Consider the following 22,359-nt stretch of genomic DNA (forward strand, 5'->3'; position numbering starts at 1 on the left):
AGTGGGCTCGCCCTGCAGTAAACACTTCATACTGACGCACCGCTTCCTCTCAAGCTCCAATCTCGCCCACATCGGCTTCTTCATGCATGATAAACTCCCTGGCACCAGCCAACCATCTGCCGCTCTCAACCTTCCTACCCGGGAAGGCGTTGCCGTCTCAAGCCAACCGTCACACGCCAGAGCCAGGGCAACGATGCACGATTCCATCCTCGGCTGGGCCAGATAAATAAACAGCACGGGGGGACACAGTAAACAGAGCGAAACAGAGCCCATTTCTCTTAGACGACGGGGGGGCGGTGGGTTTGGGGCGTTTGTCGGAGACGACCGTTCCGCAGCCGACGGCACGCTACCTGACACGGGCTCACCGTCCTTGACGCCATCTACATACCTAGCGATAGCACCAGCTGCATCCTGACTCTTTACACGCTGAAGAATATTGAGTATTTGACTCGAGCAGAGATCAAGTCGACTTGTGGCTGTTTGTTAGTTCTCTCCCCCACTGCAATCGCCGACATGATTGCGACGGCGAGAGTGCTAAAACGTACTACAAGTATGTTCAGCGCTTCAGCATCAAGCCATAGCACGGTACCTTAGTATTCTGTCCATTCGCACTCGCTACCTAGGCTTAGTTGTCTTACCCGTTTCCCCCTAATCGAGGTTACACGCGCTCTACAGGGCATGTCTGTTATCCGGTCGGTGCCATCCAATCCTCCAGCGCCGTACCAGGAACACCACCAGCCTAACGAACGCCTCTTTCTTCCCAGCCCCCTCAGCGTTCTCGTCTGACAGGCACACGAACTCTAAAAAAATATCGACTAAGGTAGGTACGAAATACTCTCGTAACAGAATGTCACCTTTAAAGTAAAAAAAATAATTAAAACAAAATTGTAACACCATGAAGCGCAAACGCAATGCCTTTGTTTCTGATGCTCTAAATGAGCTCCGCTTGCTGCCGTCGTTCCCGGCCGCGATGTCCCCACAAGGCTCAGGCAATTATCATTTGGCCCGCGAGAGGTGCCGTGCAGGGGGATGGTAGTGCATCTTGTGATACCCCAGATGCAATCTAGTGACTGGGCAAGCTCGCACAAAAAGCCGCGTATCCCTCATTTCAAGAAGGAAACGCTCTTCCTTCGTACGGAGTAGACACCAAGGAGATTGCCGTCTTCATGCCTTGTTCCACGCTATGTGCACCTTGTAAGCTGACGCCGGCAATCCCTAATAATCCTCATGCCGAAACTGGCATTTCCCCGTTTTCGATGCAACAAGTTTTCCCCTATCGAGGCGTCTTGAGGCGAGCATCTATGGGAGACTTCATCGAAGAGCAAGGGGACACGAAGTACACGCATTGCCATTGTTAGCACGACCAGTGGGTAATAGTATGTGTTTATAGCAGTAGAGATACCAGAAATATTATATATACAAGTACGAGTATATAGCTCGGATGTCGTCTGATGCTACGATACTGCACGCACCTTGCAGCCAAGTCCCGCAAATAACCCATACCATCACGTCAATCTCCCAAGACCCTCTCGCTTCCCCACAGCAGACGGCATGTCATGCTGCTGTTCTGGGTCCACAAGGCAGACTTGAAGACCACGAGATAATAAAAACCCTGCTGTACTAAACCGAATATCTTTTTTCTTGTCAAGCAACGTCGATAGCGGTATAGCTTGGCTTATTAGATTGCGATTCGAATCTACCAGAAGAAACAATCCGACAATTTGGTCACGACTGACTCCTGACATATATCAAGGTAGGTATCCTGCTGCTGTAACTAAAAGTATACATTCAAAACTATTTGCAGTCAATAGGTAAGGTAGGCTACATTCTAAACCAGATCGTACAACGCTCCTCAAACCAAGGTATGTAAAATACCCTGTAATAAGTAACAGCATCAGCTCATCCCGTGATTCGGCATCTCTTCGTCTCAAGGCAATCCGCTCCTCTCTTGTATTACCAGTCCACGCTTATTCCATTTACAGGACCAACAAGTCGCCGTTGCTTCCCTCGCCATGCGCCGGCTGCAGTACGGCCTGTGGCGCCAGGGCATTCACCACATAGCCCGTACCATGAACGCCTCCACCGCCGAACCCATCGTCTCCACCGTCTATTCTCATGGCTGCCATCTGCTGCGTCCCAATGCTGGAAAAGTAGGCATCTGCATCGTTGACTGCCTGTGCAAGGTTGCCTCCTCCATTGGCAACGGGCGCAGGGGCTGAAGGGCCGGGATGTCGCGTCCTTAGATCGATATTCGTAGGCTGGCTGCCGTTGCCGAACATGCTGATGCTCTTCTGGGTTTCAATGTCGTTGGAAAGATATTGCTTCTGCAGTGCCGGAGAAGCAATCAGCTTTCGTGGCCTGGCAGAGCGGAACACAGACTGCACAGGTTTAAGATACACGGTTGCCAGGGTGCCGACGTTGAGACACATCTCCTCCAGCGTTGACGACTCCAGCCGTTCCGACTCTGCTGTGATTGGAGGCTTCTCTCCCATGACAATGTTCTTTGCTGCATTCATGTCGGTCGACAGCAGTCGCCAATACATGTATGCTCGATCACGTAAATCGGGGTTGTCTGTTTCCTCGGTGGCCCACTTGAGGACCTTTGGTACCAGCTCCTGGCCTTTGGTTGGCCTCTGGATGAAAAGCTTGACTGTTGCAGTGAGAAGCGCTAGCTGGACTTCTACAGGCTCTTCGTGGAACGAATACAAAAAGTCCTCTAGCAACGCGTCGCTATTTTCGATGCGATCTGCGTATTGGCCAATGACCCAAACCATGGCGGCCTTGGCTTCTGGCTCATCAAGTGAGTCCAAATGCTCACAGAGAGTGCCAATGATGGACTCATATTGGTTTGGATATTTGCGGAAAATATTTCGAATCACCACTGTGGCTTCCTGGACGATGTATGTGACTTTGGTTGCCACGAGCTCTAGGAGCAGATCAATGCATCGTCGGGCCGCGGGCTCAATCTTGATGGCGAGCTTGCCGATGGCGCGAACAGCCTTTCGCACGAAATGGACGTCGATTTCAGTGGCATATTCCCTCAGCTCGGTGAGAACCTCATCAATGTTCTTCTCATTAGCCAGCATGAAGATGAGCTCCAGCTTAGTAACCTTGACGTAAATCGGGTCGTTGTATTTGCAGAAGAAGACGCGGATATCATTTCGCAACACCTCGGGTCGTCTTTGCAGGATAAGGAGGGCGTTTCGAAGTGCGAGATACTGCACTTCGGGGCCTTTGGCCAACAGCGTCACGAGAGGCGGAGAGAGCTTCTTGCAGAGTGCCGAAATCTGCTTCTGGTCCGAGATATAGTTCATCAGGTACAAAATCACTCGGATGCAGGTCAGGACAACTGATGAGTTGGAATGAGAGAGCCGAGGGGCTATTCTCTCTGCCAGAAGCGAAGCTTCTCCTGATTCTTGAGGGACATAGGACATGAGTGCCTCTAGGATGTATGTCTGACCCCATCTTGACGGGTGGTTAGCCAAACGTTAAAAAACACCCATCGCAATTAGAGATAAAAGGTGGACTTACTCGGAACAGTCGGCCAGGATGGCAACCATTTTGGAGGCATTGGTGTAGTCAATGGTCAGCTTGATGGCATCGCTCCTCTCCCAAATGTCCATCAATCCAGCCAGCGCACTGGCAACGACGGTGGGGTTGTCGTCCCTGAGCAGGGAGTTGAGTCGATCGATGAGGTCCGACTGCTCCACCATGTGCCTGTCGTGGTCGTAGAGCTTTGCAACGCAGAATGCGGCCGTCTTTCGTACGTATGGGTCCGAGTCCCTCAACATATGCTTAACCAGAGGGACCGTGGCTGCAACGAACTCGCGCACGTGGATATAGGACATGGTCCGCAGGGCCAGCGCTCGAACCAAGGGATTAGAGTCTTCCATGTCCTAATTCCATCGATTAGCTTCCTGATGAAGATCTAGATATTTTGCCTTTCGCGCTCTATCGTTGGACTCACATGTTCTAATATCGGAATCGCGTTAACCGCAATCTCTGGTCGAACTCGCGCATAGTTGACCAAGTACAGAAAGCACCTATGAACAAGAGTATTAGCATTGCTCGTAACATCCATCCGAAATAGTATAGGTATAGGTATAGGTATAGCCTAGGCGGGGGCATACATTTTCTTGATCTCCAAGCTCGAGATGTGCATACACTGGATGATGTCGGGAAACAGCGCAACCATGTCGTTGTTGCTCATCGTCATGTTGGCCACAATCCTCTTGAGCGCAATCTTCTTGGTCGCATAGTTCTTATCCTTCTTTCCGCCGCTGTTCAGCTCGAGGCGCAGCTCCGCAACTTTGCCCTGCGACGTTCTTAGTTTATTGAGCGAAACACTCGGCATGTAGACGAAGCCGAGGGGGACAGCCATCATGTTATCAGTTTGCGCAGTTGCGCAACAGGGGATGTCATTGTTGGGGCGGACGCCGAAAGATTGGGCACAGCGCAGTTATCGCAGCCTCGTAAAGAGCGCGGTCCAGGCACTGTCGTCGTCGCCGCCGTCACCGTCACCTTACAACGAATGTGAAGAAGATGGTGGTAAACAGTGACAATGCGCACAAAGTTGCGCACAAGGGAAAACCGACAGGATAGTGAAAGGCAAGATGAAGCAAACGGACGCTCGTAGATCCCAATTCAAATAGAGAGGGAAAAGACACAAGAAAAGGGGGGCTTACTCGAGCGAACAGCTTGGAATCCCCTCCACCTGCGGTGTTGGACATGGTGTCGACAGCTAGTAGTTTACTTCCTCCTCCCCCGCAGAATCGATGCTACGCAGCTTGGCCTTGGCCTGGTTCTGAATCGTTGCTCCGTAACCGAGTGTCGTCACGCGCCGTTGGCACCCTTGATCAGAGCTCCAAACACACGACAGCAGCAGTCTAGGCGGCAGATCCCCCCCCCTTAGCTACAGACTGCGTCGATAGAGCCTTGTCGATGTGCTGGCTAAACCGCTAAAGTGTGAAACCGGGTGGCGTATGTAATGCACGCTCGCACTCACACCCACCGCTAACTGCTCAAATCACACGAGGCGAATGTCGCAAGTGTTGCAGGAGCCCAGCTTTCCAAGTCTCGGCGAATTCACACCGTCGCATGTACTTTGTCGTGGCCGGTTATCGCAGCGAAGAGAGCTGACCAATCGCTGCCGACAACGCGCGCCGTCCTGCTGCCGTTTCGGTTCGCTGCAAGGCCGTCCGAGACGTCGCAAATCGGGGGTCTCCGGGGTAATTGGAGCTCGAGGGGCGAGAGAGGGTTCGGTTCGGTTCTGTGGGCGTGAGAAGACGGGAATCTCGCGCTCTCTTGCGGCTCCAGGTCGCGAAGCCGTGATGGGAAAAGAAAAGGAGGAAGCGCGCGCCGGCAGGGTCGGTACTGTATGCAGGCGAGGCTCTGGGCCATGCGTTTGGCGGCCGGGGCTATCGATAAGATGTACAGCTAATTACAGGCGCTGTGGGCTAAGCGACCCACCACTACCTTAGCCGTACTCGTAGGTGCTTTCGGACAGAACAGCAACAGCAGTGACACAAAGCATCGACAGCTCCAGGCAATTCCACCGTTTCGCAGCATCGCTCGCCGCGGATCGAGGCCGATGACCTAGCCGCCAGCAAGAGAGACAGCATCAGGCAGCTCAAGAATCCCCTCCGCAGCAATGGCTTCCAATCAGGCCCCCGCCGAGCCCTACTGGGTCGCCCAGCTCAACTCCCCTCCCGCCGCAAAGTCCAAAGTCGCCGGCATCGTCGACCCTCCAGGCTTCTCCGGAGCGCCCACCGCCCCCAAGGTACGTCAATCAGGGCACGGCTGCTGAAAGAAGAAGACCTGTACCAAAAAGCTAACGCCGAGCTCTCCCTCCAGAAAGGAAAGGATGTCAAGACCCAGCCGCGGAAGCCCCCCTCCGCCGACGAGAGAGACACGCTCAAGCTCAAAAAGGCCTGGGAGGTCGCCCTCGCGCCCGTCAAGGGCCTCCCCATGACCGCCATCATGATGTACATGTCGGGCAACTCGCTGCAAATCTTCAGCATCATGATGGTCTTCATGGCCTTCAAGAACCCCATCGTCGGCCTCATGTCCACGAACCAGGCGTTTGAGCGCTTCCAGACCGACAGCAACTCGGGCCAGATCTTGCAGACAAAGCTTGTGTACGTGGCGATGCAGTTTCTGGCGCTGGCCGTGGGTATCTGGAAGATTAACTCCATGGGTCTATTACCGTATGTTGAATCCCTTTACAGCATAATTATACTCATTGGACTTACCTTCCCCCCCTCCCTCATCGTTATTTACTAACATGCTGCCAGGACAACACGATCTGACTGGATGATGTGGGAAAATTTGAGAGAGCCTGTAGAGCACGCAATTCTAGCTTTGTGAAGAAGAGAAGCTATCAAAATTAATAGTATAGTAATAACGACTTTCATGTGTACATTATGCTATGGACGGATCTACTGTCCAGTTACCAACGCCGCTGCCATGCTGTTCCAAATGCGATGCAACGCTCTTCTTGAACCCCGTGTATATATGAAGGAAAGGGAAACAAAACAAAAAATAAAAATAAATAAATAAAAAATCATGTCGTCATAAAGGACATCGCCTCATTGGGTCTCTGCCGCCCCTGACTCTGCTTCTCGTTCACTGTCAGTGCTGTTTTTCCTCTGCAACTTTTCAGCCCTCCAACGAGGACCTCGCTTCTCTATAAATCTAAGCCAAGGCAGGCATGCTACCATGAGTAGTGCTAGGAACGTAAAGCACCAGCCTCGGCCCATGGCATCAATCATGTAATCCACAACGGCAGTGGCCCCGGCTCCAAACAAACAGCGGACGAGATTGTTGGCCGCTGCGGCTGTGGCCGGTGAGCCGGGGTATAAATCAACAATAAGTGTGTTGAGAATGCTGAAAGTGCTTGGAACTAGCATGCCAATGGCGAATATAAGGACGAGTGGCACGGCCACGCTCGTCTCCGCTTGCAAAGCCCAGCCATAGCCAATGACGGCAGCAGCGCCTGCTAGTAAAGAAGGGTAGATTGGCTGAATGCGTGCCGATTCTATTGGGAAATCGCCGATTTCGTTTCTCCGCCCATGGCTCGGATCGACTCCCAACTTCTTTGCAATGCGGCGGTAGTTCCAGTCCACCACATATCCTTGCAGAACAACGGTTAAGCAGCATCCGAGGCCGTATGGCAGGAAGCATAGCCCGACCTCCAACTCGTTGTAGTTGTATATTTCTGTGAACAGCGTCGACAGAGTAGCCGCCACGAGAATGAAATTGCAGTAAATGATGGCTGCAATAAGTAGGATCTGACTCATCTGCTTGTCGAAAGTGATGAGTAAAGTGCCAAGGGGATTGGGAATCCGCATCTTTCTCTTGGGCCCAGGTTCTGGTTTCTCGCCCGATTTCCTTCTCTTCAGAAACTCGACCAAGGTGATGTTCCATGATTGGGGTGGAATAGTCCCATTTCCAACGACGTTTCGACACATCTCGGGAATCGTGGCAACCCATGGAATCAGCCATACCGCAACGAAGATGGCACAGAACCAGAAAATAGATGGCCACCCCAGGTATTGAGTCAACAACCCCCCTATCACCGGACCAATGGCCGGCCCTATGTTGATTCCGACACTGACAAAGCCCATGTACTTCCCCCTCTCGGCGGTTGGCGTGATGTCCGCAACGACGGCGTACGAGAGAGCAAGGGTACCACTGCTTCCAGCTGACTGGAGGCATCGCAATACAAGGAGGGCTGCGTAGTCGCGTTGCACGGCGAGGCCAATGTTGGCAAAAAGGTAGATGACGAAGGCCACGATAAAAGCGGGTCGACGGCCGGCCATGTCGCCAAAATCACCAAATATCGTTGGCGAGATGCCCTGGAAGATCATGTAGGATGTCAAGGTGAGGTTGATGAGCGAAATGGTGACGTTGAGCTCTTCGGCTATGGCATCCAGTGCCGGAAAGTAGATGTGTGCAGTCATTGGAGACACCACACTGGCCACGGTTGCCATGATGGTGATCCATATCTTCATGCGACGGGAAAAGATGCTGTAGGGCTCGTTAACCGCGTGTCTGGTCCCCAGCTCGACATCGTTGAAAATCGTCTCGCCCTGGGCTTGGCGTGTTGGCAGCCGGGCGTCGTTTTGATCTGCAAGCTCGGCAGCCGGAGTCCGGGCAATCTTCTGGTCCCCGAGAGGATCAATGTCAGATTCGGCTTCTACCGGCAAGATGCTCCCGCATGTCTCCTTGTCGACCGGCTGTGTCGTCTCATCTTGCTTCATGGCGACGCAATCGCATTGGCCACGACTTTAACAGAGCCAGATGGATGAAGGCGGCAGGGTAGAATGGTGAATAGAAAAAAGGAAGAGGAGGCGGAGAAGAAAGAGGAGATGCTCTCAGCTTCAGATCGGTAGGGTAGCAGCGGAGACACTTGGCTGTGGACGATCGAACTTCGGTTTCCCCACAGATTCGGTCGATGCCCGTTATCTGCCCCCGAAAAGCCGGTGTCTTCCTCGGCTTTCGTCTGATCCAGGGCCGCAGAGACTCTTGGCTCGAATCGGGGCAAATGTTCCGCCAGGATTTCAGATGCCTTGCATTGCAGATACGAGGAAACGAAGCAAAATTCAAGCTTTCCGGGGAACCATGACATTTGATTACCAAGACGTGATGGCGGCGGCGTCCCGGGTCGCTTGATACTCGACCGAAGGCAGTACCTGTATTTAGTCTTTGCTTAAGACACGTAGTTTATAGGGCCCGGGAATAATCAGTAAGGGAGAGGCGAGGAAGAAAAAAAAAACACAAAAACAAATAAATCCCCTGCCGTTAGCATCACGCCGTCACGCCCCCTTCCTCCTCGGTCGACGTCCGAACAAGAAAGGAAACCCCATGATATCTTTGTTCCATCCACGAATCACAGAGTTTTGTAGCCGTTAGCTCCCGCCCACACGCAACTCAATGTTGCTTTGGCATTAGCGTCGATATTCTCCGGTGGCGCATCATGATTTTCCGCATCCAGCATTGAGAGTATGAAGAGGGAAGGTTGAACGAGCTGAGTCTCATCAAAGGATTTCGGCCCAGCCGACTGCCGCCCGCTTGCCTCTTTGCCTCTTTGCCTCTTTGGATGCCTGTCCAATTGCTTCGCTTCCAGTAGTGCTAATGCTAATGCTGCCTCTGATCCGCAAAAGCAGTATCCGTGTATAAGCACGGGGCAATACCCGGCAAACCAGAATTATTTGCAGCTTTTCGGCATATTCGTGGCCGGCATCCTTGTGGCTTGTGCTTGCGAAGTCCGATCTTGGAGGCGGTAACTGAAGCTTGTACTCGTACTAGGCCATCAGGGGAGGGTGATCTTCATTGGGAAGTATAAGACGCGAATCTGCATTCCCCCTGCCTCGCCTCAGCATTGTCACATCATGGGTTCTCGTAATAGTCCCTAAAGGTCGCTTGTGAGATTTCAGCAGATGGAGTCCACGGCCAAATGGGTCGGACATTTTGCTCAGCACTTGCAGCAAAACGGCTGCTCCATGAATCGTAAAGTGGCATAATATTGGCGGAAATAATCCGGACAATGGACTGTGTGGATCCATTTCCAATAAAATAAGAAACTAACAATCTTGGGCAAATCTTTGTGAGCCATCCAGCCACTGGATCGGAGTGCGGAATCTGCAAATGAATCGTTCAGCTTGGGTTGTTGTGCCACGACGAGTGGATTCGAGGATGACTAAGCATTCCGCAACGTTGCCAAAGCTTACACAATACGTAGCTCCAATGAAATTGACGATCTAGATGACGTGCAAATGCGACAGCTTTAGCAACAGCTTTGGCGACAGCTTTTCCAAGCGCGATTGAATAACGTCGGATAAATATCAACAGCATGGACAGCTCAAGCTTGCAAATATCAACTGCTGTGAATATCACAGCGCAGTTCAACGAGCTGCTTCAGCAGCACCACGCTCCGCCAGTTGTCAACAAGGTCTCGCTGGATGACATTGATAGCTTCCTCAAAGAAGCGTACCGAATTGTTCGTCTGGTCAACGCTGGTTAAACGGATGGGGTTTTCGGGAGTCTTTTCTGACTGTTTTCGATCCAGAACTCGCACATAACAAGCCTGCACCAACAGCTTCAAGATGTACGGCAGGCGTATCTCTCAACGGCGCAACCCCGCCGAGCACAGGCTCGATTTGCCCAGAATCAACCACGAATATTATCCGATCGAGAACGAGAAGAAGTCGATGCCAATGCGAAGCAGATGATACGAGAGCTTAATGCGAGCATACGATCGCTAGACGAAGCCGAACAGCTTCGCCGAGAGACCGAATCGGTCATTATCCGCAAAAAGTACACAAAGGGGCTGGGTGCTCTCGGCTCGTGGGCATCCGGCGGCATTGCTAGCAGCAAGTCCGCGGAACATGCCGCAGCCGAAGGGCAGGCCCTGCAGCTAGGAGGCTATCGAGACGGCGTGCTGTGGTTTCTACGACAGCGGTTGGAGCTGTGTTGTCGAACGCAGCAAGATATGATGGAGACCCGGTTGCGCAGAGAGCTAGAAAAGAGCCGCAGCATGTTGCCAGTAGGGGACTTTGCAGAGTTTGTCCCGGCTGCTCACAAACAACACCGGCAGCCGTCAGGCGACGCTTTCACACCCGGGATGGATGAATCCTCTGCCCCAGTTACAGAGGGTTTGACAGATGAACAGGTTCAGATGTTTGAGGAGGGCAACCAAAGCATGATGGAGCACTACGAAAGCACATTGGATAAAGTGAGGTAGGTCAAGAACACTTGGGCTCTGTCCACCCTTGAGGCACATTTGGGAATGCTGACATTGAGCCACCGCAGAACCGCAGAGAAGTCTTTGCTGGAGATTTCAGAGCTTCAGACGCTTCTGGTCAACAACCTGTCGGCGCAATCCGAAAACATCGAGTTGCTCGTAGCAGATTCAGCCTCGATGGCGGATAATGTTGGCGGCGGCAACAGACAGCTTAAAAAGGCTACGCAGCGGCCAAGCACGGCACGATATACGTTTTTTGCGGCAAGCGGCCTATGCGCATTCTTGATTCTCTGGGATTTGATTATATAGCAGACATTCGCAGCAACAGCAGCGCATCTGTCAATGACAAATTGATTGCCTAAGAGCACTGGAATACATTTGATAGTACATGTATCTTGCACTGTAGGATATTGCCTCCGTGACTGTATTATTCACGGACCCATGGGGCTGCGTCGCTAGGGGAAAGACGGCGGCATGTGAAAAAGACGGGGACCAAGCACGAGCCGCTTTTCTGCGGGGATTCTCTGGATTCCAGGTTTTTTTTTCTGTCCACGGGGCTTGGGGCCCATCTACACTGCCGGTACCTGACTCTTGGCTAACAATTCCAGGAGAGCCAATGTCGCATAGGGTATTCGTAACCACAATTATGTGTCATCCGATGAAAAGGAGAAGCTTCAAGGATCCGTGGCTTGCATTTGGCGTGTCCAATCGGGTTGGGCCATGCCGTTTTGAAACCTGGGGTTCGAAAAAGTACCGGCTTGGACGACAGCTCATCCAGGTAGGTAGTATCCTGCATTTTTCACTTTTTGATTGCTCTGGGCCGTGCGAGGATCGGTTTGTGTCGGCGGCTTGTCACGAATTGCTGCTGGAAATGTCTGTGCTTCTCAGAAAGCAAACTTGGCGAGGAGTAAATTATAGCACCACTACAGAGTACATACGAGAATGACGACAGTTGTATGAAGAAGCCTGGAGAGGCATGAGAGAATAATAAAAGAGGTCTCATGATGGAGCCTGTTGGCCATCAGCCGGCGTGGACGCGTACCTGCAGGTACTTGCCTCGCTTTAGTAAGGCACCTTGGGTATATGTACGCACGGTCGAATGGCTCTCCCTGCCAATCTGCTGGTACCGTCTACGGAGGGCTCTATTTTAGTACCCCGTGTCTACTCCGTGCTAGCAGTCGGCTCTGCTGGCCGTGTGAGCCGACGGGGCCTCGGCCAAAGCTCGAGGTGCACATGGCATGGCGACAGATAAAAAGGCGGCGGGACTGCCCCGGTATGCATGAATGCAAGTCCTAATACGATACTCGTACGTACTGTATGACTCTTTGGTTACAAGTGACAGCTGTTTTCTTTCTTTTACCGACTTAGAACGGAGTATTGTGTCGTCACTCTGGTCCGAGCCTTTTGACCGTTTGGCCGTTTTCAATACTAGCTCCGTCCAGCATCAAGGTATGAGTGTCTGCGACCGCACAGCAACAGTCCACTGCTTCCCATCAGCCGCTCCGTTGCGCCGGATTCAGCGTTTCGAGACAGTAACATGGCATGGGCTGGTAGCTAGGCAGAAACAGAATAGATTGGCTGACTGCATCACTGCCCAAAGGATCCCCATCGATACTACTGTACCTACGAGTACGTCGAGATAGCTGGTAGCGGCCGAGTTACGACTACTCGCCACTTGTCGATAGGTACCTATTGAGCTCAGCTGCCTGCCCTATCATACAGCCCAGGGGAGCAACGCCCCTGATAACGAATAGGAGCTCCAGTCATCAGCTCCCAGTCCCGTCGTCTCCAGCTTTCTGGGCCTCCGTGCAGCACGCATTGGATCTCGTGGCCCTCGACAGGCTCGACTGAGGTCTAGGTCTGGTGACGTGCATAGGCGGGCCTCTCAGGCGGCGAATAGCGCATAGCGGGTGCTCCAGGGCCTCTCCAGGGCGCAGCGACAGCCTAGGCCGCAGTCCTTTCCCCGCGGATTTAGCCGCCAAACCCCACCATCAGACCACTGGACTGTCTGCAGTACTATTAGGTATTACGGGCTTGGTACTCGGTCCTCCGTACTCCGTATTGGTATAGGGATTACAGCTCCGGCGCAAGCCCACTGCATTTAGTATTTACAGAACGACATCCCACCATCACATCCCACCATGGCTCCTCCATCATCATCGCCCTCTCCTTCTCAATCAACCTCGTCCGCCCCCCTCGCCCGCATCAACAACATTGCGAGCCACATCTCTCCCGCAATGGCTTCCACCACCAGCTTCCCGGCAGAAACGGTGCCCCAGGCGCCCGAGGATCCCCTCTTTGGCCTGGCCCGCGCCTACAAGGCTGACACCAGCCCGCTAAAGGTCGACCTGGTATGTCGCAAGCTCTACGTTTGCTGATGATGATTTTCTTTCCTCTGGGTTCACATTCAACCGCTTGTGTCCCCATTGTTCCCCCTCGTTCCCCCTCGTTTCCCCTGCAGCCGTGACTGGACTCTGGCGCAATGCATCACAGTTGCGACGTCGGAGGCGGCGAGCCCACAAATATCCCAACGCTTGACTAATAGATACCGTGTCTAATGGATATGGATTGAGTAACTGATATTTTCCTTCACTCACAGGGAATCGGCGCCTACCGAGATAACAATGCGAAGCCCTGGGTTCTTCCCGTCGTGAAAAAGGTACGGAGTCTTCTTTTTTACTACCTCCCCAATCTGGAGAGCTCGGCGCTGTGAATGCGTCGCTTGCTAGCTAGCTTGTGATGCCAATAATAAGCTCAATTGGCGCACCAATTATTGGCCCAGCTCCTCGTACATCACAGCATCGCTGACCCACTGCTTCATATAACAGGCTGATGAGATTCTCCGAAACAACCCCGAGTTGAACCACGAGTATGCCCCGATCGCCGGTATCGAGAGCTTCACCAGCAAGGCTGCGGAGCTGATGCTCGGTGCCGATTCGCCCGCCATCGCGGAGCGCCGCACTACGTCTGTGCAGACCATCTCGGGAACCGGTGCCGTTCATCTGGGAGCTCTGTTCCTCGCCAAGTTCTACAAGGGCAGCCAGACCGTCTATGTGTCAAATCCCACATGGGCAAACCACCACCAGATCTTTGCCAATGTCGGCATCAAGGTCGCTCAGTACCCTTACTTCAACAAGGAGACCAGGGGATTGGACTTTGATGGCATGACGGCCGCCATTTCAGCGGCTCCCGAAGGCTCCATCATCCTTCTCCACCCCTGCGCCCACAACCCAACTGGCGTCGACCCAACGCTTGATCAGTGGAAGCAGTTGGCCGTAATTATCCGAGAGAAGAAGCACTTCCCCTTCTTTGACTGCGCCTACCAGGGCTTTGCCTCCGGTGACCTTGCTCGAGATGCCAGCGCTGTGCGTTACTTTGTCGAGCAAGGCTTCGAGCTCGTAGTTGCCCAGAGTTTCGCCAAGAACTTTGGTCTTTACGGAGAGCGAGCTGGCTGCTTCCATGTCGTGGCTGCTCCTGCTGCTGACGCCACTACCACAATCACCCGCATTGCATCTCAGCTAGCCATTCTTCAGCGATCAGAGATTTCCAACCCTCCCTTGTACGGCGCCAGAATCGCTAGCACCGTCCTGAATGATGCCCAGCTCTTTGCCGAGTGGGAGGAGAACTTGAAGACCATGTCTGGCCGCATCATCGACATGCGCAAAGCTCTACGATCCAAGCTTGAGGAGCTGGAGACGCCAGGGACCTGGAACCACATCACAGATCAGATTGGCATGTTCAGCTTTACCGGTCTAACAGAACCCCAAGTCTTGAAGCTCCGCGAGGAGTATCACATTTACATGACCAAGAACGGCCGAATCAGCATGGCCGGGCTAAATACCAACAACATTGACCATGTGGCTCAGGCTATCCGAAAAGTCGTTGGAGAGACCCAGTAATTTGTATGATAATGGTTTGATAGATGGGCTCCGAGGACGTGTGGCATAAAACGATGGCCGCCGATGGTTAGGGACTTGCTTTGTTTCGATTAGTGCTTCTTTTTTTCTCCTTTTGTTTCCGATAGCACATGGCAGTGTGGGTATAGATGCAGCTAGACAAATAGCAAATAAGGCTTTGAGGGCCTTGGGGGATTCGTCCCTTAATGAGCAGACGAGGGTGAACTGTCGTGGCTTGTGATACTCCAGATGAAGACCCGCTTACCCCAGATATCCCCACAGATTCGATCCCGATCGGAACGTTCCGGGTGCACGGCTTGTGGAACAATTGGTGTGCTCCGTTTCGTTACGAGGTGTTTGGTTAAATGCCTGCTATTTTAAATTGACGTTACTGTTACTGTAGGATGCGCTTCACAGAGGTAATATTGGAAGGCATGTGACATGTCGAGGTAGAGACGGACAGTAGTACAACCCGATTATTATTCGTCATGTATAGCGTTTCCTGACATGTGGCCATAGTAAAATATAAACAATGGAAAAGATACCAAAAGGGTTCAAATCCTTCGGAAGCCGTGATATCAAGAGAGAAAAGAAGTTCACCTCCTCACTGTGCAGCAACTACACCAACCTTTGCACATCTAGCCCTTTGAAGTAACCACGCTATTTACATTCCTAAATTTATAATCCCTAGGAAATGATCCTTTCCAGATAATAAACATGGGCTCTATTTGGAAGGTGCGGAGTAGAAGTTGTCAAAATTGAAGATAGAGTGGCGGTAACTTGCTTTTGGTGGCGGCTGTTTCAGATATCAAGGAACAGATATTCTCAGATGATCAACCAGCTTTTAATAGGTTAACTTTTTACTAGTAATTTGCTATCAACCGATGAATAATGACCGACTCGCTCGACTCTGAATTCCAGGGCTAAACAGCTTCGCACTGCAGCCGACAAACTCTTCGTCCTCTGACTTTAGTATGCTTACAATGTTTCGGGATGGAGTCTTTGGACAACGGCTTGGGCGATATGTTTTGTGCCCGATTCTCCAAAATTAATCCACTGTTGGTGCCTCCCTCTCAATCTTTGCGTGTATAGTAAAGAGTACGGTAAATTGGAGTCGAGATTACAGAATCGCCGGAGAGATGAACTCGGCAAAGCCTGGCTCGATGGTGAAAGTGAACATCACATATGAGGCTGCTTATGATGAAAGAACTTGTGTATACGTGTATATATAGCTTTTTTATTCTCATCAACTTTCTCTTCTCTGTATCAAGTTTTTCTTTCTTCAGGAGTAACTCATTGTTACCTTCTTTAGGCGGACCACCAAAACCGCTGTTCAAGTTCAGTTGAACAGTAGATTGTAAGATTCTGTGAAGAAGAAGCAGTTCAAGTCTTATTATAATAACCATGCACTTAACCATAGCTTACATTGAATGGACATTACCTTCCCTCTACTTGTCGTCCTGGTTCTGTAGCTGCAGCTTTCTGTTCTTATATTGCGGTATTTTCATGTTTAAGACCACTTGAACACCTCCGTGTTGTCACACCTATAGAGAGATAGTTAATGTTTCGTCTTGCTAAAAGCAACTCTACATTCACAGTCTATATTTCAAAAATTACAAGAACTTGAAAGACATGTCTGTTCAGTTTTTATTGTCGAGTGGCTCAAGGGTAGGCTCAAAACTAGCACGCCAGCCTTGCCAATCCCCTGCGCATTAAACTGAATAGTGAAGTGGATTATTTTAGCGGTATAGTAGTTTTTGTGCGATGAGTTGAATCAATTCATTATTTAATTGTGATTCTGTTATTCACGCAATGAATTGTGATGCTCAACGCACCGCTCAAGCATGCCCTCTACCTCTCCGCATCTACACAGAGACATTGGGTTCATATAGTTTTATGTTAAATTGCATTAGTAGCTGGATTATTGGCATCAGAGTATCATCGCAGACATAATTTACACCACCGTGGCCAGTATAACAAAACATTAATCGTTGATGCCGCAATGCCCATGTACTACACACGATACCATTACACAACGTACATGATGGACCTGACTACACTCTTCGTCATACAGACCATCACCAACGTAATGTATGATTCCAGCTCTACTCATACCAAGGGCCAACAACAGTAAGATGTCAAAACACCACCCTGATTGGCTAACCCTCCCAACACGCCCCCCCAACACTCCAGAGCCAGGCCTTTTCAATGCCGTAAACCAAGTCAGTCACCAACACAGTGCAATCTCCGCCAGCTGCAACCGAGCTGGTTTTATTGACTCTCCTACATGTGCTCACATACATACACAGCCTCCTTCTCCACAGCTCTCTGAGGGCAATCCACAATCTCGGTGTGATAAAAAGGCTGCAGTGTGCATGAAGCCTGGATCCTTCGGCTCTACTTCACAGGCTCCGGTTCGTCTATTCGCACAACCATCTCGAGAAGCGGCCCACCCCCCCAGTCAAGACAATACATCCACATTCAGGCTGCTGCTACTCATGCTCTAGCTCCCCCGAGTGCAACCATCTCGGATACGAATCTAGGGTTGTATCCCGAGATTGCCTCCTGAGGAGCAAAAAAAAGAAAAGAAAAACATAAAACAAAAAGGCAAACAAGGAAAAAGAAACAAAAATCACGGGGCTCCTGGGTGGATTTACTTACATGGGATGTCCCCAGTAAGAAGGGCAAAGACCCTTGTGCGGCTGATTTGATTGATACCCAATGGCCAGGCTGGGAACGGGGTGTATCGTATGTGTGTGTGTGTCCGTGTGTATCTGTACTTGGGAGACCCCGGTCAAAGCCTCGCGAGCGTCTCAGCCTGATTTTTTCGTCCTTGTACCTGTAAATTCATCTGCTGAGAGCGCCACGCAATTCCAGCCAAGACAAAAAATGTCTCTTGTGCCGCCAACTCCATCGAGGCGGTGTAGGGGATAAAAAAAAAGGAACCAGGATCTTCTCATGCAAGTTCCTCGTCCAGCTCCATCCCATCGAAAAAAAAAAAAGCAAAAGCCGGAACCCGAGATTCTAGACTCTCCTCCCACCTCCAAGAAACGAGATCAGAGAGCCCACTTGGCGCCCTCTCGTGAATTGTTCACTCGCACCTAGTGGTCGACATGTGAGTGAAATGGTTGCCCTGCATATTTGGTGTCGTATGAGAGCCCAAGTATAAGAGAAACGCTAGCCTGGACTCTCGGGCAGATAGAGCTCGATCCGCACGATTGCTTGGGGGCAGTTAAAAGGACATGAGTATCGGCACGCCTGGAGTGGGTGTCTGCGTATCCAGAAGTTGGGATAGTTGCGCATCCCCAGGAAATACGACATGAAGATGAGCTCTTCAACTCTGTGAGGAGGCATGTAGAGTGTTCCAAGAGCGTAGTATATGCCGTAAAGCCGATAGATGCCGTCTACCGCTATTCTTAGACGCTGAATCTTGACATGAAAACCCAATATGTGTTGCAACGGGTCGTAGAATCAATCTGCCTGGGAAGATGATTGAAGATGGACATCAGTTTCCAAGTACAGCAGAGTGTTTTTTTTTTATAAGTCTTACGACTTATATACAAGGCTAAAATAAGAGAAGACGGACTTATAATAATGTTCATATTGGGGAAAATACAAGATTTGACTCCCATTCCTATATGATATACTGCCTACTATGAAGTGTGTCTAGAGTAATACTACCGTAGTGGCCACATGTATTTCAATCTCCGTGTATGTAGATTGGTACCGAGCTATGGAATCCAACATAAAACCCAAAAAAGAACGAGCAGCAGCACAACCAATGTCCAATCTGAAAATAAGTATCGTGATCCAAATCCAAGGTGATGATCCAAATCCAAGATGATGAAAACTAAGTACAGGAATAAGAAAAAGAGCCGTAGAGGCAAATGGCACATAGAGAACGAAAAGAAGGAAAAATAAAAACATATGATGAGTACTCCAGAGCTAATGCCCTTGCAAATATGATCCCAAAAACTCACTGACATTCTCATAGCTCCAAGGTAAATTTTGTGTAGGATAAACTTCCCCAGGTGATTCTAAATTCCTTGTTAATAGGCCTGGCCATACCCAGTGCTTATCTAGGCGGCCTGCTGAGGAATATCATCGATGGCAGAGCAGATCCGTCTGTAATGGATCGGCATCCAACTGTCATAAAGGTTTCTGGTAAAGCGGTACGCAGCCCACCTGTCGGCGCAGCCAGGATCGGCAAATTCAAACGAATGGAGGACCTTCTGGAAGTAGGTCGTGTCCTCCCCGAGAATGACTGGGTAGTGTGCAACAATCTGCGCCTCGCGATGGCTGTGGGCAATGGAAAAGGCCAAGACTTGGCGGTCCAGTTCAGCTTCCCGATTGACGCCGCGGAAGAGCTCGACAACAGCATGCATGCCAATGGTCATGTTGTGTGTGTTCTGGCGCTGGGCCATTGAGAGAGACCCGATCTCACATGAGAAAAACGGGAAGAACATCCAAGGTGTGCCCGCGACCGGAGATGAGTCGTCCGTGCACCGGTCCTCGAAGAGCGTGTAAACCTTGTGATATTGCTCCGGTGTAAAAGCCGCCCCTCGGAACCCAACTGCAAAGGTGGGTTGAGGTTGGATGCGAAGAATCGGCTGAGAGTGCGACCATATTTCGTTTGTGGATTCATGCATCAACCCTGTATGGGTTTCACCGCGCAAAGCAAGGAGCTCAGCCGACGGGGCAACCAGAGGAGTGACGTCGCGGAATACCATCGTCTCGTTTCGATGACGCAGCATCTCGCACGTTGCGCCGATAAGATTATCCTCAAACAGGGAATTTTCGGGAAGCGGCTGTTTACTTTCAAGCAACTCTTTACAGAGAGCCTTGCTTTCCGGGCATAGGCCCTGTGGATGCTCATGCACAAATGTTCCAAACCGCTGGAATTCATGTTCCCATGAAGGATCTCGGAATGGGTCAGTTTTGTGCTCCATGGGCCACATGGACTTGGGTAGTGCATAGCAGTCGCTATCGGCTTCGGAGACGGGGTATAGGTATGTGGGACGCTCCGGCGAATCTCTGTCGAGCAATTCTCTCCAAACAGGCTCGGCGTCTGGCTGAGGACTCGTGTGGCGAGTGCTTGGGTTGCCATTGCTTGCCCCTCGAGCACTTGGATCCCGAAGGCTACTATTCCAAGTGCTTGCACCGTCATAGCTTGCTTCCCGAGTGTTATTTCGCTCAACATAGGCAGCCAGCACCCGCCTTCGATGGGCGGTTTCACGATCGCCGGCCTCATTGGCCGCATTAACAATGGCCTGAGTAGTCTCCTCATTGGACAACTCCTCTGTCTGCTCATCAAACTCTTGAGTAGGCATCACAGGAGTTGTCCCAGCAGATTCATTCTCAACAGTCATCTGAGCAGCCGCGTCTGCAGGTGGTTCGACAGCTGCTTCAGCACCGTCACGAGAATCCAGAGTCTGCCGACGTTTCACGATACGCTCCTCGTTGGAGTTGTCGTCAATGATGACTGGACTCTCACGAACTCGCTTGTTCATACGTGAGAGCCCAGCCACAGCCTCTTCCTCGATCGGAGACAGCGGAGGCTGGTGAGAAGGGCCGGCAAGAAGCTGGTCTTGCTGAGACGCTTGCTGCTGAAACTGCGCAGATTCCATTGTAAAAGAGATGGATGAATAGGCCGATTAAAAGGCAGAAATTTTATGAGCAAAGTAAGTTTATCTAGAAAAACGAATCCTGATAAGAGAGTTGTTTGATGATGGAAAAGACGGGCGACGCTGGTTAAAAAGGGCAGATTGGGTCAACTTGATTGCACTAAGTAGGTAGACGACAGAAACAAGGTCTGGAGGTGGAAGGGAAGGGAGAAGAAGAAGAAGAAACAGCAGAGGGAGCCCTAATGCCACCAACCGATCGACTCTTTCCTTGGTTTTCCTGCATTGTGACATTTGTCTCTTTCCCGAGCCTCGCGCACTGAACACGTCCAACATGCAGGCTCCGCACCTCCTCACCAGCAGGAAGTACTCGTACCAGTACCTACCGTCTCATAGCTGGTCTCCCTAGAAATACCAGGTACCAGGTACTTGGTAAAAAGCAATGTGAAAAGTCGGCCAAGACAGGTGCAGCTGGAGAGGAAGGATTGATGCGAGGAGGCGGCTGGATTGGGGGCAAGAGACACAGCTTCCGGCACTGATTGGGTCTTGGGAGTGGGTGGGGCCGGGATCTGGGCATTTGCCGCGCCGGGGATCCACTCCGTGTTCCGTCTCAGTACCAGGTATCATTTATCAGTAGAGGTACCGCACAGTCGCGACACCAGGTACTAATATTTGCGCATGTGCAGCAAGAGCATCGAATCAAGAGGCTCCGATTCTGGCATGCAACTGAGAAGACACTCCCCTACATGCGATCGCGCCTGATTTAGTTCTCCCTTGCTTCGAGGCTGGGGGGCGTGCGGCAGCTAACAAGGCAGCCACCTCAATCCCAAGCTTGCCTCCATCACAAGGACAAGGCGGGCACATGAGGCTGCAAATAGGCGACCTGCATTAGCCTGCCCCTCAGCGGAGTAACACTGTAGCAAGGGTATAGTCTAGAGGTACCCGTACGGAGCAGTAAAGGTCCTGGCTTTGCCCGCTCGGGTACCTCGCCAAGCGGTGTTAAGAGAAAGAGATGGACCGCTCGTAAACCCAAGAAGAGCGCATGAATAAAGGAATCCAGGCCGCCCTGCAAAGCTGGTTGATCGCTGCGCTTATGGGTGCAGTCGTCCGGGTTTGTGCGCCAATCATTTGCTCAGTCCCTGTCTGTGCTGTGCTGTGCTGTGCCGTGCTGTAGTGATGCCCAGCTGCGCTCACAGGACGGCACGGCTAAAGCTCCCGTCGTGTCAGTACTTGTACGAGTAAATCCAGGGCTAATAAAAGAAAAGAGCGCTAAGAAAGCACAGCGCAGAGCCTTGGAACGCTGCTACAGTACGAGTACAGTAGTCTCATGCGCCCCGCTCTCTCGCGCGTGGAGCCAATCTGATCCTCTTCCGCTGCCCTAGACGAAGCATCCAGGCCATCGTTTGAGATGCACTACCGGCTGGGGTTTGTGGTATTATATGTCGGTCGTGTTTGCTTGTTGTCTCTTTCCTCACTCTAGGCCTCATTTTTACTGGCTTGCGCAGGCTCTCTTTCGCTTTGGATTTCCCCTTTTGGATACAGTGCAAGTCTCTTACAGCACTCTTCCTGCACCTGGACTTATGCAAGACTCGCATGTGTCACTTTCACAACCAATGGATTAAGCAACTGGACTGATTAATGAGCGGACTAGTAGTCGCCAAGAATTACGAAATACACACTTGCCAACAGGCCTTTTTTCCCAGTTCCCGTGTCCCAATACCCATACCCAAGTTCTCATGTCCCAGCCCTGCCGGTTGCCCAAGAAATCTACCCCAAGAAACCCAAATCGCGTAGTCGGCTGGCTTTTCTATCAATCTGGATGCCATGCCGCTGGTCTTCTTTGATCATTACTATCTATAATAAAGAAAGGGAAAAAAAAAAAAAAAAAAGAAAAAGAAAGAAAGAAATCAGTAGCAGCATCGTCAACCTTGGGCAAGCTTCTGCCCCTCATTGACGCCAGCCATTTCTCCATCATCCCCTTCTAAACAGTAGACAACGGGTCAGCCATGATCAACAAAACATCGTAGGACGCTGAAATAACGGGGTTTACTCACCGCTACTAACAACCCATTCTTTGACTCTATCCATATTCGACACA

General features: G+C 51.2%; 6 protein-coding genes across 6 annotated transcripts; 3 read left to right on the forward strand and 3 right to left on the reverse strand.

Annotated features, from left to right (window-relative positions):
- Positions 1–1,772: 1,772 nt before the first annotated feature.
- On the reverse strand, positions 1,773–4,730 carry TRIVIDRAFT_169917 (uncharacterized protein; the record flags this gene model as incomplete). Its single annotated transcript, XM_014101059.1, has 5 exons — positions 1,773–3,465; positions 3,532–3,896; positions 3,968–4,043; positions 4,131–4,315; positions 4,686–4,730. 5 exons carry the CDS (start codon positions 4,728–4,730, stop codon positions 1,977–1,979), a joined length of 2,160 nt encoding a protein of 719 aa, XP_013956534.1.
- Positions 4,731–5,650: 920 nt separating this feature from the next.
- TRIVIDRAFT_60824 (uncharacterized protein) lies at positions 5,651–6,366 on the forward strand (the record flags this gene model as incomplete). Its single annotated transcript, XM_014101060.1, has 3 exons — positions 5,651–5,779; positions 5,854–6,206; positions 6,294–6,366. The coding sequence occupies 3 exons, from the start codon at positions 5,651–5,653 to the stop codon at positions 6,364–6,366; spliced, it is 555 nt and encodes a 184-aa protein (XP_013956535.1).
- A 168-nt stretch (positions 6,367–6,534) lies between these two features.
- TRIVIDRAFT_169918 (uncharacterized protein) lies at positions 6,535–8,058 on the reverse strand (the record flags this gene model as incomplete). The annotated part of the gene is made up of 1 exon (XM_014101061.1): positions 6,535–8,058. One exon carries the CDS (start codon positions 8,010–8,012, stop codon positions 6,588–6,590), a length of 1,425 nt encoding a protein of 474 aa, XP_013956536.1.
- Positions 8,059–9,853: 1,795 nt separating this feature from the next.
- On the forward strand, positions 9,854–11,053 carry TRIVIDRAFT_191133 (uncharacterized protein; the record flags this gene model as incomplete). Its single annotated transcript, XM_014101062.1, has 4 exons — positions 9,854–9,866; positions 9,900–10,000; positions 10,070–10,740; positions 10,813–11,053. The coding sequence occupies 4 exons, from the start codon at positions 9,854–9,856 to the stop codon at positions 11,051–11,053; spliced, it is 1,026 nt and encodes a 341-aa protein (XP_013956537.1).
- Positions 11,054–12,981: 1,928 nt separating this feature from the next.
- TRIVIDRAFT_29255 (uncharacterized protein) lies at positions 12,982–14,643 on the forward strand (the record flags this gene model as incomplete). The annotated part of the gene is made up of 3 exons (XM_014101063.1): positions 12,982–13,095; positions 13,344–13,403; positions 13,573–14,643. 3 exons carry the CDS (start codon positions 12,982–12,984, stop codon positions 14,641–14,643), a joined length of 1,245 nt encoding a protein of 414 aa, XP_013956538.1.
- A 4,085-nt stretch (positions 14,644–18,728) lies between these two features.
- On the reverse strand, positions 18,729–19,610 carry TRIVIDRAFT_17045 (uncharacterized protein; the record flags this gene model as incomplete). The annotated part of the gene is made up of 1 exon (XM_014100873.1): positions 18,729–19,610. A coding segment is annotated over one exon (882 nt), but the record flags the coding sequence as incomplete, so codon positions are not given.
- Between the last annotated feature and the right edge of the window lie 2,749 nt (positions 19,611–22,359).

Source organism: Trichoderma virens, assembly GCF_000170995.1.
Source record: "Trichoderma virens Gv29-8 chromosome Unknown TRIVIscaffold_6, whole genome shotgun sequence".
Lineage (NCBI taxonomy): Eukaryota > Fungi > Ascomycota > Sordariomycetes > Hypocreales > Hypocreaceae > Trichoderma > Trichoderma virens.